The sequence below is a fragment of the Mustela nivalis genome (assembly GCF_964662115.1).
Source record: "Mustela nivalis genome assembly, chromosome: 9".
Lineage (NCBI taxonomy): Eukaryota > Metazoa > Chordata > Mammalia > Carnivora > Mustelidae > Mustela > Mustela nivalis.
The window spans coordinates 103,204,950-103,225,153 of record NC_139028.1 but is presented as its reverse complement, the minus strand read 5'-3'; the positions used below and the strand labels follow the sequence as shown (position 1 = coordinate 103,225,153).

Here is a 20,204-nt window from a genome sequence, read left to right as displayed (position 1 = left end):
CCCTCTCCCTCAGCCTCTCCCCCTGCTCATGCTTGCTTTTTTTCTCTCTGTGTCTCTCTGTCTCAGATGAATAAATAAAATCTTAAAGAAAGATTTGCTAGTATTTGCAAATGAAATACTAGCAAATACTAGCAAATGAAATCCAACAGCTTATTAAAAGGGTTATATAACATGACCAAGGGGGATTTGTACCAGGAATGCAAGGGTGGTTCAAGCTAAGAAAATCAATGTGATACACTACGTTAATAGAACAAAGGGAAGAAACACACAGTCATGTCAACTAATGCAGAAAAAGCATAAGAACATTCAGAAAACTAGGAATAGAAGAGAATTCCTCTGCTTGAAAAGGGTATTTATGGAAATGATGGATCAATTTCATACTCACTAAAATAGCTATAATAAAAACAAAGACTAACAACTGATGGGTAGGATATGGAGCTGGTGGTAATAACATTAAAGACACAAAGGAGATACGGTGCCAGGTTGGTTCAATCATTAGAGCATGCTGGAGGATGGGACTTTTGATCTCGGGGTCATGAGTTCAAGCTCCCTATGGGGATATGGTATAAAAATTTGCTTAAAAAAAAAAGGGGGAGAGGGCGCCTGGGTGGCTCAGTGGGTTAGGCCGCTGCCTTCGGCTCAGGTCATGATCTCAGGGTCCTGGGATCGAGTCCCGCATCGGGCTCTCTGCTCAGCAGGGAGCCTGCTTCCTCCTCTCTCTCTCTGCCTGCCTCTCTGCCTACTTGTGATCTCTCTCTGTCAAATAAATAAATAAGATCTTAAAAAAAATTAAAAAAAAAAAAAAAAAAAAAAAAAAAAGGGGGAGATACAATGTTCAAGAGTAATGAACCTGGAAATGTAATAGGAACCTTCCCAAGGAAGAGGAAGTAGCTTTGAATTAATAAGGTCAAGATGCCAAGTTAGTAATAGGGAGGGGACATGGCAAGATAAAGAAGCTGCCAATAAGGTCATCCTTTGGGGTACCTGGGTGGCTCAGTCAGTTAAACGTCTGCCTTCAGCTCAGGTCATGATCCCAGGGTCATGGGATTGAGTCCTGGGATTGAGCAACAGGCTCCTTGCTCAGCAGGGAGCCTGCTTCTCCCTCTGCCTGTCCCTCCTCCTGCTTTGTGCTCTCTCTCTGACAAATAAATAAAATCTTAAAAAAAAAATAAGGGCATCCTTTGTCATCACTAAAAATCATCTGATACGTATTGCACACAAAAGCACAAGAGCTAATCAGAACTTCTTTTTTTGAGATTTATTTATTTGAGAGACAGAGACCAAGAGCTCAAAGCATGAGCAAGAGGGACAGAGGGAGAGGGAGAGAAAATCTCAAGCAGACTCTGTGCTGTGCATGGAGCTGAACGTGGGGCTTGATCTCATGATGCTGAGATCATGACCTGAGCTGAAACAAGAGTCGGACACCTAACTGACTTTGCCACCCAGGCACCCCTAATCAGAACTTCTTAAGGGTTCTCTGAGGTTGGGAAATGCTGTGTTCAAAAAAATAGAAAGCAAAAGTATTCTCACAATTTGAAAATCAACCTCTGCTACGTAAGTAATGATCAGAAAGGAAATCGATTTTATTGGAGGAAGAATATGTACCAAGTTGAGTTAGAAATAAGGTGTATCAATTCAATGAAATCAGGGGAGGCTTTTAGAGAAACAACCAGAGGTAGGAGGGAGGGACTGTAATGCTTACATTTCTACAACTAACTTTGATATAATTGTATATTCTCTGCTCCCAGTTCCCCTGATGATGAGCTCTCATGTTAGTAATACTGTGTTGGAAAAAGCTATATGCAGTGAAGGGAGTAAGGTGAAGCAACTCGCAGTTTATCTAACTCCACCTTCTGGTGTGTCTAAGGAGGTTTTGGAGAGACTTTAAACTAAATGTAATATCTTAAGTGGGTAGATTTAAGTTATAAACAATGGATAATGTATTTCTCCTGCCACCTCAAGAAAGTCTTGGGTATTAAAAGTCTGTTTTACCTCTTGCTGACCTGCTTGTAGTCATTGTCAATAAACCAGAAGACCATGAATCCACATTGCTTCATTTGTTCTATTCAGAGACATTTCTGCACAGGAGGAAACCATAGGGCTGAAAGCTCATTCTCCTGAAAGGGCAGCTTTTGTGAGTTATTCTTATTGTCCTGCTTTTTTTTTTTTTTTAAGATTTTATTTATTTATTTGACAGGCAGAGATCACAAGTAGGCAAGGAGGCAGAGAGAGAGAGGAGGAAGCAGGCTTCCTGCTGAGAAGAGAGCCTAATTGGGGGCTCGATCCCAGGACCCTGGGATGACAACCTGGGCAGAGGGCAGAGGCTTTAACCCACTGAGCCACCCAGGCACCCCTCTTACTGTCCTGTTAATACACAGTTGTGGCAGTGGTCCTGGTCTTGTCTGTTGTATTCATCAGGAAGAGTTGAACCCACTGTTGGAGGATTGAAGAAACAGAAAACCAAGAAGATGGGACTCCAGGGAGAATTTGGGAGTTTGTCAGTTTACATGCTATAAAATATTAGAGAAAAGAAACAAGTTTTGTTTTTTTGAGAAATATTACTGTGGTAATAGTAGATCATCTTTATTGTTGCCTGAGAAACTCAAAAGAATGTTAAAACTCCCATATTAATTGTATCTGGTTGCTGCTCTATACTCTGTGGTTCTAGGAAGAGACTGGACCATTTGGGTCCCCAACTTTTAACTGGGTATGTGTGCTCTAAATTTTTTTAAAGATTTTATTTATTTATTTGAGAAAGAGGGAGAGAGCACGAGCAGGGGGAGGGACAGAGGGACAAGCAGACTAGCTTCTGAGTGTGAAGGCTAACATGGCACTCAATCCCAGGACCCCAAGATTGTGACCTGAGCCAAAGTCAGACGCTTAACCCACTGAGCCATCCAGGTGCCCCAGTTATGTGTACTCTTGGGGTCTCTTCTGCTCCTGCCTCCTCTGTGTTTGCTTTCCTCTATTATGCACTTCTTTGTATGTTTACTTTCTCCTTTGCTCTCATTTATTATCTAAATGTTTATTACCTGAGTCTCTACAGTGATAGAGTTGCCTGTCAACCAAAAGTCATCATAATATGAATATATTTGCTAATGAAATGATTAATAAAATAAGGCCCCATGCATATTACTATTTAATGCTTGCACCTGTCCTGCCCCATGGTCAGCATCTTTGTTATTATCAGTCACTACCTGATTGGTGGATAATATTAATATCTGACAATATAATGCAAGTACAGTAAAAATCATTTGCAAAATGAAATTATCCTTACAGGACATGTAAGATTTTATGAAATTGATGAATGTTGAAGAATTACTTGAATCACTTGCAAAGCCACTGACAAATGAGAATCTAGAAATTTCTTTTTTTTTTTTTTTTAAGATTTTATTTATTTATTTGACAGAGAGAAATCACAAGTAGATGGAGAGGCAGGCAGAGAGAGAGAGAGGAAAGCAGGCTCCCTGCTAAGCAGAGAGCCCGATGCGGGACTTGATCCCAGGACCCTGAGATCATGACCTGAGCCGAAGGCAGCGGCTTAACCCACTGAGCCACCCAGGCGCCCCGAGAATCTAGAAATTTCTTGTCAACAAGGAGAAAATCAACAAAAGATGACAAAATAGGTTCTTCCAGACGCAATGATAAGACTATTGTGGTACAAAGTCCTTGGGAAAACTATGAAGCCTTAAAATAGTTCTGCAAAAGTAACTGTAAAATTCAAAGACGTCATATGGCAGTCTCACTGAATTTTTTTGAAAAATTGCAGTCTAGGGCCACTGGGCTGGCTCATCAGTGGAGCATATGATTCTTGATCATGGGGTTGTAAGTTCAAGCCCCATGTTGGGTATAGAGATTACTTAAAATAAGATCTTTAAAAACAAATTACAAGGGCATCTGGGTGGCTCAGTCAGTTGAGCATCTGACCCTTGGTTTCTACTCAGGTTGTGATCTCGGGATCATGGGATTGAGCCCCACCTGGGGTTCTGCACTCAGCAGGGAGTCTGCTTAAAGATTCTCTCTCTCTCTCTCTCTGCCCCTCCCAAAGCACATTCTGTCTTCCACCCTCCCAAATGAATAAATAAAATATTTTTTAAAGTTGCAACCCCCACCAAAAGGATAGAAAGAGATGATTATAATCTAAATTTTGCAAATAAAATAAATTTTATATTTTGTTTGTTTTAGCATCACTTTAAAGATAAAATTTCAATTGTAACCTTTTCTTTTCTCTAATTACTATGATATTTTTGTTCCCCTCTTAAGTTAATTCACATATGCCAATTCTCAAACGTCTAATTTTTTTTTTATATTTAAGTCCAGAAGGATATACCAAAAAATTATATGGAGTATACTTTATTTTCTCTTTTTTGTTTTTTCCTTTACCTTTTTAAATTTTTTATTTATTTTTAAAAAATATTTTATTTGTTTATTTGACAGAGAGAGACAGCAAGAGAGGGAACACAACAAGGGGAGTGGGAGAGGGAGAAGCATCCTTTCCACTGAGCAAGGAGCCTAATGTGGGACTTGATCCCAAGACCCTGGGATCATGACCTGAGCTGAAAACAGATGCTTAACAACTGAGCCACCCAGGCACCCATCCTTTACCTTTTTTAAACTAATAAATAGGTACCTTTTTTTAGGTTTAAGAATGTATATGTTTTTAGACACTCTATGTGTAATATCATTTGTTTGAAAACATGCTTTTAGGGGCGCCTGGGTGGCTCAATGGGTTAAGCCGCTGCCTTCGGCTCAGGTCATGATCTCAGGGTCCTGGGATCGAGCCCCGCATCGGGCTCTCTGCTCAGCAGGGAGCCTGCTTCCTCCTCTCTCTCTCTGCCTGCCTCTCTGCCTGCTTGTGATCTCTCTCTGTCAAATGAATAAATAAAATCTTAAAAAAAAAAAAAAAAAGAAAACATGCTTTTAAATTAGGGCTAAAATGGGTACAAACAGTATCTGATGAGATGCCAAGGGCACAGGCCGTGCAGCCATACACCACTTTAAAGGTCTTCAAAGAAATCCAAAGTTTAAAATTTAAAATCTCAGCAAGCACGGAAATCTGAATATTCATTATTGTTAACATAGAATGGCATCGAACACACAGAAGAACTCAGTAAATATTGGCTGGATGAATGGGTTCTAAGTGGAACCTGCCCTGAATATGTCTGTCTCATCCACAGTGCCCACTGAAGGTTCCTATTTCACCAGTGCCAGAGTGGGAGGCAAGCGAGGGATTATCAGGGATCTTGCCGTCACACTGCAGGGACCCGAGGATAATACTCTCCTGTTTGAGTCAAGGTTTGAGAGCGGGAATCTGCAAAAAGCCGTCAGAGTGTGAGTAATGGGAATTTCCCAAGGGGGCGATAACTGGAGGGACTGAGCCATGTCTTCAGGAGTCATATAAGGAGTCTGTAGTGTTTTTGAAAAAGAGAGAGGTGGTAAGAAATGGTCATGAGGATGAAGAAGAATGGAATAATTGTGGCTCATTTTCCCCCAGAGCAAAAATTTACCTACATTGTTTGTTCTGCTTATGTAAGAAATTGGTGCTCATTTAAAATTTGTATTAATAGGGGCACCTGGATGGCTCAGTAGAGCATGTGACTCTTGATCTCAGGGTCATGAGTTCGAGCCCCACTTTGTGGGTAGTAATTACTTAACTGTAGTAATTAAGTAACTACATGGGTAGCAATTACTTAAATAAATAAAACCCTTTAAAAATGTTTTGTGTTGGGGCAGCGGGGTGGCTCAGTGGGTTAAGCCTCTGCCTTCGGCTCAGGTCATGATCTCGGGGTCCTGGGATCGAGTTCTGCATTGTGCTCTCTGCTCAGCGGGTTGTCTGCTTCTCCCTCTCTCTCTGTCTGCCTCTCTGCCTCTTTGTGATCTCTGTCTGTCAAATAAATAAATAAAATCTTTTTAAAAAATTTTAAAAAAGTTTTGTGTTAATAAACATGCACAACATTAAAAAAATGAAGTCCTATAATCATACCTCCCCAGATACACCAGCTGTTAACAGTTGAGTATATATATGCAATAATTTCCCCCCTCTTTCTGTTATGTATAATATACAGAAATGATTTTTTTTTAAGATTTTATTTATTGGGGGGCGCCTGGGTGGCTCAGTGGGTTAAGCCGCTGCCTTCGGCTCGGGTCATGATCTCGGGGTCCTGGGATCGAGTCCCATGTCGGGCTCCCTGCTCAGCAGGGAGCCTGCTTCTTCCTCTCTCTCTCTCTCTCTCTCTGCCTGCCTCTCTGCCTACTTGTGATCTCTGTCTATCAAATAAAATAAAATAAAATCTTTAAAAAAAAAAAAAAGATTTTATTTATTGGGGCACCTGGGAGCTCAGTGCGTTAAAGCCTCTGCCTTTGGCTCAGGTCATGATCCCAGGGTCCTGGGATCGAGCCCCACATTGGGCTCTCTGCTCAGCCTGCTTCCCCCCCCCCCCACCCCCTCTGCCTGCCTCTCTGCCTACTGTCTATCAAATAAGTAAATAAAATCAAATAAATAAATAAAATCTTAAAAAAATAAATAAAAATTGAAAAATTTTTTTAAATAAGATTTTATTTATTCATTTGACAGAGAAAGAGAAAGAGAGAGAGAACAAGCAGGTAGAGTAGCAGAGGGAGAGGGAGAAGCAGACTCCCTGCTGAGTAGGGAGCCCAATGCAAGGCTCCATCCCAGGACACTGGGATCATGACCTGAGCCAAAGACAGACGCTTAAATGACTAAGCCACCAAGGCACCCCAGAAATTATTTATTTTTAAAAATAGCATGATGATATATGTACTGTTTTACAAGTTGCTTTTTGCCACTTAATAAATTTTATTTATTTTCCTATGACAGTACCACAGATTTATCTCCTTATTTTTAATAGTTCATATTATTCATTTTCTTTTTTTTTTAAGATTTTTATTTATTTGACAGACAGAGATCACAAGTAGGCAGAGAGGCAGGCAGAGAGAGGGAGAGGGAAGCAGGCTCCCTGCAGAGCAGAGAGCCTGATGCGGGGCTCGATCTCAGGACCCTGAGATCATGACCTGAGCCGAAGGCAGCGGCTTTAACCCACTGAGCCACCCAGGCGCCCCCTTTTTTTCTTTTTTTAAAAGATTTTATTTAGGGATGCCTGGGTGGCTTAGTTGTTTTATTTATTTGTCAGAGAGAGAGAGACGGCGAGAGAGCACAAGCAGAGGGAGAGGCAGGCTCCCGCCAAGGAAGGAGCCCAACACAGGGCTCGATCCCAGGACCCCGAGATCATGACCTGAACCCATACAGATGCTTAGCCAACTGAGCCACCCAAGCAACACCCCCAAGCAAACTTCCTTTACCTAAATTTCTGCCAGCCCTATAGTATGAGTAGGGAGACCATGTAAATTAGAAAATTAAGGCTTGATATAGCAGTCTTTCCTGTTGTAATAAGATCTGTTTTTGCCAGGGGGAAACAACACTTTTTTGGATTTGCTCTTTGAGGGGGGAGGGATGTGAGGTGACGGAGACAGTCTTCAATTTTCTTCATTACAGAGATACCTATGAGTATGAACTCACCTTGCGAACTGACCTCTACACAAACAAACACACTCAGTGGTTTTATTTTCGGGTTCAAAACACTAGAAAAGATGTGACCTACCGCTTCACCATTGTCAACTTGCTAAAACCCAAGAGCCTTTATACTATAGGGATGAAGCCACTCATGTACTCCCAGCTGGATGCCGACACCCACAACATTGGCTGGAGGAGAGAAGGAAAGGAAATCAGGTACTTCAAGAACAACACGGAAGATGGGCAGCAGCCCTTTTACTGTCTTACGTGGACCATCCAGTTTCCGCATGACCAGGACACTTGCTTCTTTGCTCACTTCTACCCATATACGTACACTGACTTGCAGTGCTACCTGCTGTCTGTGGCGAATAACCCTGTCCAGTCTCAGTTCTGCAAACTCCGAACGTTATGCAGGAGCCTCGCAGGAAATACCGTCTACCTGCTCACCATCACCAACCCATCCCGGACCCCGCAAGAGGCGGCTGCAAAGAAAGCTGTGGTCTTGAGTGCCCGAGTCCACCCTGGAGAAAGTAATGGCTCGTGGATCATGAAGGGCTTTTTGGACTTCATCCTTAGCAACTCCCCAGATGCCCAGCTCCTCAGAGATATCTTTATCTTCAAAGTGGTTCCTATGCTAAATCCAGACGGAGTGATTGTGGGGAATTACCGGTGTTCGCTGGCAGGAAGGGACTTAAACAGGCATTATAAAACCATTCTGAAGGAGTCCTTCCCTTGCATCTGGTACACCAGGAACATGATCAAAAGGTGAGCCCCTCTGGGACGCCTGGGTGGCTCAGTGGGTTAAAGCCTCTGCCTTCAGCTCGGGTCATGATCCCAGCGTCCTGGGATCAAGTCCCACATCGGGCTCCCTGCTCAGCAGGGAGCCTGCTTTTCCCTCTGCCTCTGCCTGCCACTCTGTCTGCCTGTGCTCACTTTCTCTGACAAATAAATAAATAAAATCTTTAAAAAAAAAAAAAAAAGGTGAGCCCCTCGATCTGTTGATCTTCCTCTGAATGCTGTGAGCACCCTCTGATGGGTGCTGGGCTCTTCTTATGTAGGACTCGGGCGTGGCTTTGGAGACTGTCTTTACTGTTCTGTTTGCAGTCATATAGGTGTGCTCAGTTCCAAACCTTTAAGTCCTGTTTTATCTTTCTTTCTTTTTTTTTTTTTTTTTAAAGATTTTATTTATTTATTTGACAGAGAGAGATCACAAGTAGGCAGAGAGGCAGGCAGAGAGAGAGAGAGGAGGAAGCAGGCTCCCTGCTGAGCAGAGAGCCCGATGCGGGACTCGATCCCAGGACCCTGAGATCATGACCCGAGCCGAAGGCAGCGGCTTAACCACTGAGCCACCCAGGCGCCCCTGTTTTATCTTTCTTTTCAAAGGTTACATTTATTTATTTGAGAGAGAGAGGAGAATAGGAGCAGCAAGAGGGGCAGAGGGAGAAGCTGACTCCCCGCAGAACAGGGAGCCCGACACGGGGCTCTATCCCAGGACCCTGGAATCATGACCTGAGCTGAAGGCAGATGCTTAACTGACTGAGCCAACCCAAGTCCTGTTTTACCTTTGGGCTGAAACTGAACATGCAACATTTCAGCTAGAGGCATTTCTCTTATTAGTGAAACAATGGAATAGGGAGTTCAGAAGTCAGAGAAGTTCATAGGCCTTCGTCATGAGGCCTGTGGTAGTAATAATACCAGCACCTCACAATCAGGCAGTATTTGTGTAGAGGGGACAGGTGATACTCTCAGTGCTTTACACACAGGACCCATGGAGTCTTCACATTAACTCTCTGACGCAGGCACAGTCAGTATCCCCCGTATGTAAATGGTGAGGAAATTAAGTCCACAAAAGGTTAAGCAACTTGCCCAAGGTCACAGAGTTAAAAAGTGACAGAGTAGATACTTGAATACAGGCTCTCAGATTCCAGAGTCTGAGTTCTTTATTACCTCTTATATTGCCTCTCATAAGGAAAGAATAGTGAGTAAATCAGTTAATATTTTCCAAGCTTCTGTGAAAGCATTGAAGGCTATGACGGAATGGCACCCACCTTACCGGAAATGGAACCACAGCACAGAAGGATATGTGAGCGCACATACCTCATAACCGTATCTGTGTGGGGGTGGGGAGTCGTGTGGAGCCTGCAGGCAAAATGGCTAAGAGCATGTGCTTGGAAGTCCAACAGGCCTGGATTCGAGACCTGGTGCTGCTACGGGCTTGTTCTGTGACTTGGAAGCCATCATACCTCTCTGCGCTTCAGTTTTCCCATCTGTAGAGTAGGGCTCAGCTCCCCTGCCTTGGGTGGTTAGCTGTGAGGATGAAATGGGAGGGTCCGTGTCATCTGTCTAGCACAGTGCCCTCATGGCTGTGAGTGCGTGGCATTACTGTCCTCATCATCATGGAGAAGGTGACCATGTTTGGAAGATTGAGCCAGGTGTCTGGGTGAGGAGGAGACAGAGGAGCTGAGCCTTACAGGAACTGGTGCTGGAAAGTCAGGGACCCAGGCTTTCTTTGTTTCTTTTCTTCATCTGGGCACTTACACCTCTCTCCTTCTGTCCCTCTTTTTTTTTTTTTTTTTTTTAAGATCTTATTTATTTATTTGACAGAGAGAGACATCAAGAGAGGGAATACAAGCGGGGGGATGGGAGAGAGAGAAGCAGGCTTCCTGACAAGCAGGGAGCCCGATGCGGGCCTTGATCCCAGGACCCTGGGATCATGACCTGAGCCGAAGACAGACGCTTAACGACTGAGCCACCCAGGCACCCCTACTTCTGCCTCTCTTTTACCAGGTCTGCCCCTAGATTTCCTCCACTTCATTGTCAGCTTACACAAGGCCTATCCACCACCCCCTTCCACAGCAATGTGTTCCCATCCCAAGTCCCTCTGACCGTCAGGGGCAAGGAGTGCTGGTAGCATGTGTATAGCAGTGGGCAAGAATGGAGATAGGTCCTTTGAAGGGGTTGACATTTTCTTTAGAAGGACAGTAGCAAGACAAACGTAGATCCTTGATGATTGTCATGTATTTGGATGTCTACTAAGTCCTTTGTTTGCCCCCCTCAATAGACTTCTGGAAGAAAGGGAGGTTCTCTTGTATTGTGATTTCCATGGCCACAGCCGCAAGAATAATATCTTCTTGTATGGCTGTAATAACAACGATCGCAAATACTGGCTTCACGAGCGTGTCTTTCCTTTAATGCTAAGCAAAAATGCACCAGATAAGGTAAGAACATAAGGTAATTTCCCATCCATTGACTAAGGAAGATGAGAACTCACTGCATCCTGTATGCTACTTTACTTTTCTTTTCATTATTTTAGATAAATCCCAACAACCTGGAACTCAAGAATTTACTCTGTTTTTTTGTTTTTACAATACAATGATTCAACAGTTCTACACATTATTCACTGCTCATCATGATAAGTGTACCCTTAATCCCCTTGATCTATTTCTTTTTTTTTTTTTTAAGATTTTATTTATTTATTTGACAGAGAGATTACAAGTAGGCAGAGAGGCAGGCAGAGAGAGAGAGGAGGAAGCAGGCTCCCTGCTGAGCAGAGAGCCCGATGCGGGACTCGATCCCAGGACCCTGAGATCATGACCTGAGCCGAAGGCAGCGGCTTAACCCACTGAGCCACCCAGGCGTCCCCCCTTGATCTATTTCACTCGTTCCCCAACCCACCTCCCCTCTGGTAACCACCAGTTTGTTCTCTGAACTGAAGACTCTACTTTTTTGTCTCTTTTTTCCTTTGTTTTGTTTTGTTTCTTAAATTCCACATACCAGTGAAATCATATGGTACTTGTCTTTCTCTATTTCACATAGCATTATACCCTCTAGGTCCACCCATGTTGTTGCAAATGTCAAGATCTCATTCATTTTCATGGCTGAGTTGTATTCCATTGTAGATCTATACCACAGCTTTCTCCACTCATCATTAATGGGCACTTGGGTTGCTTCCACATCTTGGCTATAATAAGTAATGCTGCAATCAACATATGGGTGCACATATCTTTTTGAATTAGTGTTTTGTTGTCATTGAGTAAATACCCAATAGTGGAAGTACTGGATCATATGGTGACTCTCTTTTTAATTTTTTGAGGAACCTCCATACTGCTTTTCACAGTGGCTGCACCCGTCTGCATTCCCACCAACACTGCATGAGGTTTCCTGTTCCTCCACTTCCTCACCAAGAAAGACATCCTTTCTTCTTGTCTTTGACTCTAACTGTTCTGATGGGTGTAAGGTGATATCTCATTGTGGTTTTGATTTGTATTTCCCTGATGATGAGTGATATTGAGGATCTTTTTATGTGTCTTTTGGGACTTCAAGAATTTAGAAAGGTGTGGCTTTAAGAATCACTCTGTGTAGGGGCGCCTGGGTGGCTCAGTCACTGTAGTATCTGCCTCTTGATTTGGGCTCACGTCATGATCTCAGGGTTGTGAGATCAAGCCCCACGTGAACTTCACACTCAGCAGGGAATCTGCTTTGAGATTCTCTCCCTCTGCTCCTAATAGAACCACTGGATTCCTGGGTACACTACTTTAAAACCCTAGTTGATGAGGGAACTTCCAACTGTAAAGCATTTTTAGCAGGATAAGATAGGTTCGGATGGCTGCCAAGTGTATGTTACAAACTCCAAGTAAAGAAAGAGGGTTGGGGTGGTCATGAAAGACAGTGGGGGATATTGGACTCTGAACCAAGAACATTATGTGAGAGGGAGTAAGAATTCCAGGCAGAGATTATAGGGGTGAGGCATACCCGAATCACAGATAGAGGATAAACCCAACCGGAGCCAAGGGCTCTAGTTGGGGAGAGATAGAAAGTAAGCCTTAGAAAAGTCAACTAGTGTCTTGAATGTCAAAGTAAGCCAGCATTCCCAAACAGGAGTTCAAGGCACCCTAGTCCTGCAAAATGTCATCAGGAAAGGTGGGGAGGGGAAGAAAAGGTCACAGGCAGTGAGAAACAGAATCTACCTTCTCCGCTTTGGAGACTCACAGTCTACAATAGCATACTAAATGCTCTGAGAAGTCCTGCACAGGAAGTCTGTGTAATTTTATTAGTCCTTCCTCCTCCTGAGCAACATGACTGTAGAAATTTTCTCCTCTGTAATACCTGTTAACATCCCATAGAATTGCTATTTTACGGAACACACTTTAAGAAATAATATACAAATCCCCGGGAAACCATTCTCGTATCCTGTCAATGACTCTAAGGCATCTTGTGTTTGCTAGTTTATGTATAGCGGTGGATTTGGGTTTCTCTTTAGTTCTCTTTTCAGAGTTGTAACTTTAAGGTGCAGAAGTGCAAGGAAGGCACGGGCCGAGTCGTGATGTGGCGCATGGGCATCCTCAACAGCTACACCATGGAGTCCACCTTTGGGGGGTCCACCCTGGGTAAGCTCTCTTGTATGTCATAAGTCAGCCTGGTAAGGGGAAGCCAAGCAAAGCACGGAGGGCATGAAATCCCTTCGAACACTGGAAAAGTGACCGACCTTGAGGGTTTTCCTAACTGCCGAATTTGATCAACCTAAATATGAGGGCGAAATGTTACCCTTGACGGGGCAGCATAGCATAGTGTCTGCTCAGGACCTGGAGTCAGGCAGCTCCAGGTTTGACTTTCAGCTCCACTTGGGATCTGGCTAAGTCACTTAACTCGGTGAACCTCTTTTTTTTTTTTTTTTAACCTGGCAATAATAGTAGTACCTGCCTTATAGGTCCTACCCAATGAGCTAATGTGCATAAAGCTGTTGGCACAGCGCCTACCACGGAGTAGAACTTCAGTAACTATAGCCAAACTTTTTTTCATTGTCAAAGATTCTTCTGAACCAAGCCAGAACTACAGGGAGAAAGACCTTGTCCAGAAGCACAATATTCGAGAATCAAAGGAGGTGTTCATAAATTAGACTGCATTTGCTCATTCAGATTTGATAAGAAATGTTTATGATTTTTTTTTTCAGGCAATAAAAGAGATACTCACTTTACCACTGAGGATCTAAAGTCTCTAGGTTACCATGTTTGTGACACCCTTCTGGATTTCTGTGATCCTGACCGAACCAAGGTAAAAATGGGCTTTCAAAAACTGTGGTGATGCTACTGTGATCAGTTTTATATGGGTCCGAGGTCAGCCCAGTGAGATTATAGGTGGTCTTTATTTTCTTCTTACTATCATTCTGAAGTTTTTATTATCAATGAAAGTAAGAAAGCCCCCAGCCCGCACACCCTCCACCAATGGCAAGACTTCATGACTCACCCAGAAGGTAGGAGCCTTCTTGCCGACTATCCATCAACACACTTCTCTCTCACCTTGCTTCTCGGAAAATCAAGGAGTCCTTTCTCTTCTCCAAAACCAACCCTGCCCTTTGCGCACCTGCCAGCCCCCACTCTGTGGCCTCCCTAATGTCATGCCTCATTCCTTCCCTCCTCCATTTTTTGTGTCCTCAGTTTTTTCGTCTTCTTACTTCTTCCCATCAACCACATGTGTCCTCAGCCGCCCCAGTCCTGACTCCTGTGTGGGTTTCATCCGGCCATGTTTCTCCAGCGGAGGCAGGAGGGTACTCTTAGTTCCCTTTATTGCTCAGCTACTTAAAAGGGAGTTTGTGCTCATGGGCTCTATCTAACTCCCCTCTCATGCCCCCTCTCAGATGGCCCTGGGGATACTTACACAGACTGCTCTGGGTGCAAATGTTTAAGAAAACATATCTAAAAGAGAATGCGACCACAGCATGGCCTGTGAAATCACATCTGGCGTGGGCCAAAGTCTGAATGACCCCATTCTAATCTTTCCTTTTTTGCTGTTCAAAAAAATAAGATAAGTTAGACCTTTGCATTATTTAAGAAGCTTATTATTGCCTATAGCCAGGGAAAAGTGCCTAAAGCAGTGTTCACTGATGTTCTGCCTTAGAAACACTTGCTACCGCTCATGAAATTTATATGTTAACATGTCCTTATTAATAGGGGTGACAGCCCACTCATCTTTATGTCCCCAGCAATAAATAAAGTGCCTTTCAGCATATACTTAGTAAATATTTGATAAATAAATCAATGGATAATAAAAAATGTTCTTTTTTCCACTTCCACAGTTCATGCAGTGTTTGGCAGAGCTTAAAGAGCTCTTACAACAGGAGATCCATAAGAAATTCAATGAACTTGGACAAGATATGGATTTAGAAGGAAGCTGGAGCGACATCTCTCTGTCTGACATTGAATCCAGGTAACCAATTTCATTTCAGAAAAAAACCAGATAACCAGATAAGTTCTTTTTTTTTTTTTTTTTAAGGTTATATTTATTTATTTGACTGAGAGAGGGAACACAAGCAGGGGGAATGAGAGAGGGAGAAGCAGGCTTCCCGCTGGGTCGCGGGGTTCAATCCTAGGATCCTGACCCAAACCACAGGCAGATGTTTAACAACTGAGCCACCCAGACGCCCCTATTTTATTTGTTGTTGTTGTTTGTTTGCTCTGCTGTTTCATTGGTTTTGAACTTCAGGTGCAAAATATTGAATAAATCATGGCACGCTTAAATATCACTTCTTCAGCAACTACGTATTGAATGCCTGTTCTCTGACAGTCTCATTTCTGAGTTAGGGAGATGAGCAGGCAATACGTGTAGGGCCTTTAGGCAATTGTGTAAAGCCTTTGTCTTTTACTCCAAGGGAGGTGGAAAGCCTTTGGGAGGTTTTAAGTAGAGACGTGTCATGTTCTGACTTGAGTTTTAGTTTCAGTAGGAATACCCTGGCTGCTATGTGGAAAATAGATTGTGAAGAGGAAAGGTGTAAGCAGGAACATTCATTAGGAGGCTCTGGCAATAATACAGGTAAATACAGAGGGTGGGCAAGACCTGAGTAGTTGCAGTGGTTGGGGGTGTATGAATTGGTTGGATTCTAGATACATTTTGAAGTCTCAAACAGGATTTTCTTATGGATTGTATATGGAGCATGAGAGAAGGAGAATGTGTCCATAATTGGTTGAATGGAGTTGCCTTTTACCGAGATGGGGAAGATCAAGGGGGTGGAGAAGATTAGGGGAGAGATGAAGACCCAGAAACAAGTGTTAGGCACATTCAGTCTGAGCTGTTGATTAGATACCTAAATGGAGATATTGGATGGGCAGTTGAATATATGAGTCTGGAGTTCAGTGGCAAGGTCAAATAGGGTCATCCCTGGGTAGGTGATATTTAAACCTTGAGACTAGGGATACCTGGGTGTCTCAATCGGTTAAGCATCTAATTCTTGGTTTTGGCTCAGGTCATGATCTCAGGGTTGTGAGATCACGCTCTGCATCGGTCTCCGAGCCGGGTGTGGAGTTGGCTTGAGATTCTCTCCCTCTCCCTCTGCCCCTTTCCCCGCTCACATGAGTGCACACTCTCAAATAATTCAATAAAATCTTTTGAAAAAATAAAGAAAAAGATAAATAAGCCCTAAGACTAGATGAGATCCCAAGAGAGCAAGTGCAGACAGAGCAAAGAGGAGGTCCAAGTCTAAGCTCTAAAAGGTCACAGAGATGAGGAGGAGCCAGGAAATGAGGAGAAAAATCCAGGACCCCACAGTGGCCTCCAGGCTACAGGATCTAGCCATCTCCTTACAACCTCCATCCTCACCCTCTCACACACCGCTACAGCTACACTGGCCTCCTCACTCTTCTTCAGACTTGCTGGGCCCTGTTCTGCCTCAGGGCCTTTGTGCTAGCAGTGCCGGCTGCCTAGAATGCTCTTCTCCCAGATATCTATGTGCTCATTCCTCACCTCCTTCAAGTCTTTGTTTAAATGTCAACTTTTTCAATGGGGCCTACCCTTGTTACTCTAATACTGCCACTTGCTCCCCTGCCTTTGCCTTTCTGCCATTCATTCCCTGTCCCCCAGAGGTGCTCTGCTTTTTCCCAAAGCATTTCATCACATCTGTCCTTCTATGTCATTTACATCTTTACTGTGTTTATTATGTATTGTCTGTGTCCCCCTATGAAGATGTGGGTCTGCAAGGTCATAGAGCTTTATTTTGTTCACTTCTGTATCTCGTGCACCTAGAACCGTACCCAGCCCATAGGGAGAGCTCAATACATATTTGTTGAATTTATTTAGTGTGTAGGATATCACCCCCACCCTAGTCATCTCCACAAGTATTTTAGGAAGCCCTCAGGTGGGTGGGTGTTTCACAGGTATGCAAGTACCCCTTCTACTCCAGCTTACTGGCCAAGGTGCTCCAAGCCTGCCCTGGCTGCCCTCGTTCAGGTTCCTGGGCCGGACATGGCAGTCCTCCTCCAGAGGAGGCGCTGTAGACCGCAGTGGGCAGGGCAAAGGGGCTGGCTGTCTGTCCTACTCTATGTGGCACATGGATGGACATCTGGGCCCTGGAGTAGTTCTGCTGGCTGGATCTCCCAAATGTCTTCTTAGGAACCTTAAATCAGAGCGTCAGGCGAGCCAGGGTGCCCATTAGCTATGTTGCTTCCTCCACTTTCCCAGAATTCTCTGCCTCGCTCTCAGGGACCACTACACAAACCACGCTGCTCTTTCAGCCTCAAAAACAAAATACCCCTGCATGTCAACCAATTAGGATAGAGCCCAGGGGAAGTCAACTCAGAAACAGGGAGACTGCATTCTAGCTGGCTTAGCAGGGGTACTCTGACACAGCAAGTTAAAAATGATTGAAACCAGTTTGCCAGCATCTGCATCAGGAAGTCAGCTATCAGAACCTTCCACGGGGCTCCACTCGCCCATTCTCACTGTGATGTAGAAAAGCAGACTGTGAATGTCCAACCCTGTGTGTGCACCCACACAGTCTTCAACATTTTCTGGGGCATACTGTATCTAATGCTTTGTCCTGTTTATTAAAGTCTTCTGTTATCTCTGAAAGGGACTTCAGAGACTATTATCCAATGGCCTCAAAGGCTTACTATTCAGACTAGAAAAGCCTTTCGAGAACACGGAATGGGGAATTAGATCAGAGAAGAGAGGGCTTTCTTTCTGCTGTCTTACTGTGGGGTTCCTCATTGTGCACCTAAGAGAGGGAGGAGGAGTGTGAACAGGATGAAAGGTGTGAGAAAAAGAATGACTTGAAATGCCATCTTTTCCCAGGAGATCTGAGTTTTGTGATTTTTTTTTTTTAACGTATGGAGACTGTGTAGAAGAGCACAGCTCCCAGTTCTAGCTAGCCACACCCCAGGAAAGGGAAGATACAATGTGACACTTGAACAATGGATGTGTTGAAGGCAGCAAGGTGGATTATCTGAGCCCTCTTCATCACAGCCTTTGCAGGGAGGAGGCTGACGGTTTGTGAGGGAAGACTTTAGGTCAGTCCAGACATGCATCTGCAACTTTTGAAGCAGGAATTGGGGTGATGAAAGTTATGCCTCTGGTCCCCAACCTACAGATTCCTTGCTATCAAATATGTTTATGTGTGTATTCAACACAGTTTTTTTTTAAGAGTTTATCTATTTATTTGACAGAGAGATCACAAGTAGGCAGAGAGGTAGGCAGAGAGAGGGGGAAGCAGGCTCCCTGCTGAGCAGAGAGCCCAATGTGAGGTTGATGCGGGGCTCCATCCCAGGACCCTGGTATCACGACCTGAGCCGAAGGCAGAGGCTTAACCCACTGAGCCACCCAGGTGCCCCTCAACACAGTTTTTAAGAGTACCTGGTAGGATTCTTGCTCTTTGAACTGGTCCTGGCCAGACAGGAATGAATGAAACCCTGCTTTCAAACAAATCATCGACCCCTGGTCTTGCCTGGGACTGCACACTAAGAATCTTCCAGCCTCTCACTGTTGCTGCCTAGGGCACCTTGGCCCACCTGGCCAGTATTTATTTTGCCACACAGATTGCAAAGTCCTTAGGGTCAGGGGCTCTGCCACGTTCATCTCTGTGCTCGATGAGCTGCCTGGAATGCAGGACACATCCAGGATGAATGAATAAACATGCCTGTCAAGAATTCTTAGGCATCGAAATGCAGGCATTGGGGGCAAGTAGCAGACTGGATGTCCTAATCCCATGCTGCCAGTCTGCTAAATGTTCCCCTTCCTAGACATTAATAACAGGTATTTCCCTTTCCTCTCTCCTTTTGGAAACAGCACCAGTGGTTCTGACAGTTCCCTCTCGGATGGTCTCCCTGTTCATCTACTGAACATAGCACATGAGGTAAGATGGGATAGAACATCACCCCAGAAGGAGCAGCCGTAAGGAAAGTATGACCCTCCGGGATAATTTGGTGGAACGTCCCAGATAAAATCTATAGAAAAGGGGCGCCTGGGTGGCTCAGTCAGTTAAGCTTCTGCCGTTAGCTCAGGTCATGATCTCAGGGTCCTGGGATTGAGCCCCACATGGGGCTTCCTGCTCTGCAGGGAGCCTGCTTCTCCCTCTGTCTACCATTCCCCTTGCTTGTTCTCTCTCTCTCTCTCTCTCTCTCTCTCTCTCTTTCTCTGCCAAAATAAATAAAAAAAAATATTTTTAAAAAATAAAATAAAATATGTAGGAAATATAGCAGTGGTATCCTAACTGGTTACCCTGCCCTAGAATCTTTCATTTTGCCTTTATAAATTTCCTTTTAAAAATCTAGGGGAAAGGGACACCTAGGGGGCTCAGTTATTAGGCATCAGTTATTAGGATCCTAGGATCAAGTCTCTAGTTGGGCTCCTTGCTTGGTGGGGAGGCTGCTGCTACCTCTCCCATTCCCTCTGCTTGTGTTCCCTCTCTCGCTGTGTCTCCTCTATCTGTCAAATAAATAAATAAAATCCTTTTTTAAAAAATCTGGGGGAAAATCTAAGGGAAAAAATGTGAGGATTCCATGTTTATTACAAAGTTCACTAAAATGAAAAAAAACTTTAAAAGTGAAAACCATCTTAAGAAATAGGAGTTGTTGGGGCACCTGGGTAGCTCAGTGGGTTAAGCCTTTGCCTTCGGCTTGGGTCATGATCTCAGGGTCCTGGGTTCGAGCCCCACATCGGGCTCTCTGCTTGGCAGAGAGCCTGCTTCTCCCTCTTTGCCTGCCTCTCTGCCTACTTGTGATCTCTCTCTCTGTCAAATAAATAAATAAAATCTTAAAAAAAAAAAAAAGAAAAAAGAAATAGGGGTTGTTAAAAATGACCCATACTTATTTATTTATTCAAGATTTTATTTTTATACTTCTTTCTCTATACCCAACATGGGGCTCGAAATCATGACCCCAAGATCAAGAATTGCATGCTCCACTAACAGAGCCATCTAGGCAGCCTGACCCATACATTTTTAAAAAGTGTTTCTCTGTTCATGTAGTTGTAGATAGTTTTTAATACTTCCATATATTGTATTTTGTCCCATCTTATTCACAGGCTTTTTCTTATGTAGATGATATAAAAGCTTCACAAACAACAAAATATTTGTTATAGTTTGTTATGCACATGATTTCCTAGTTGCATTAAGAAATATCTCCATCGGAGGGCTCCTGGGTGGCTCAGTGGGTTAAGCCTCTGCCTTCAGCTCAGGTCATGATCCCGGGGTCCCGTGTCAGGCTCTCTGCTCAGCGGGGAGCCTGCTTCCCCCTTTCTCTCTGCCTGCCTCTCTGCCTACTTGTGATCTCTGTCAAATAAATAAATAAAATCTTAAAAAAAAAAAAGAAAGAAATATTTCCATAATTTAAAAAAAAAAAAAAACTCCATCATAAAAAAAAAAAAAGAAGAAGAAAGAAAGAAAGAAATAGCTCCATCATAAGTTGAGCTG

General features: G+C 43.7%; 1 protein-coding gene across 9 annotated transcripts in view; it reads left to right on the top strand.

Moving 5' to 3' along the window:
* The window catches only part of AGBL2 (AGBL carboxypeptidase 2), a 43,105-nt gene that overhangs the window by 15,958 nt on the left and 6,943 nt on the right, over positions 1 to 20,204 (top strand). For 7 of the 9 annotated variants that reach the window (XM_082747595.1, XM_082747597.1, XM_082747596.1 and 4 more), the window contains 7 exons: positions 5,178 to 5,331; positions 7,514 to 8,296; positions 10,593 to 10,749; positions 12,792 to 12,918; positions 13,482 to 13,582; positions 14,604 to 14,734; positions 18,581 to 18,647. In XM_082747595.1, the coding sequence (XP_082603721.1) occupies positions 5,178 to 5,331; positions 7,514 to 8,296; positions 10,593 to 10,749; positions 12,792 to 12,918; positions 13,482 to 13,582; positions 14,604 to 14,734; positions 18,581 to 18,647 (1,520 nt within the window). Of the gene's footprint in view, positions 1 to 5,177; positions 5,332 to 7,513; positions 8,297 to 10,592; positions 10,750 to 12,791; positions 12,919 to 13,481; positions 13,583 to 14,603; positions 14,735 to 15,239; positions 15,338 to 18,580; positions 18,648 to 20,204 lie in introns of all 9 variants that reach the window. The other 2 variants (XR_014316115.1, XR_014316116.1) reach the window with 1 other exon arrangement.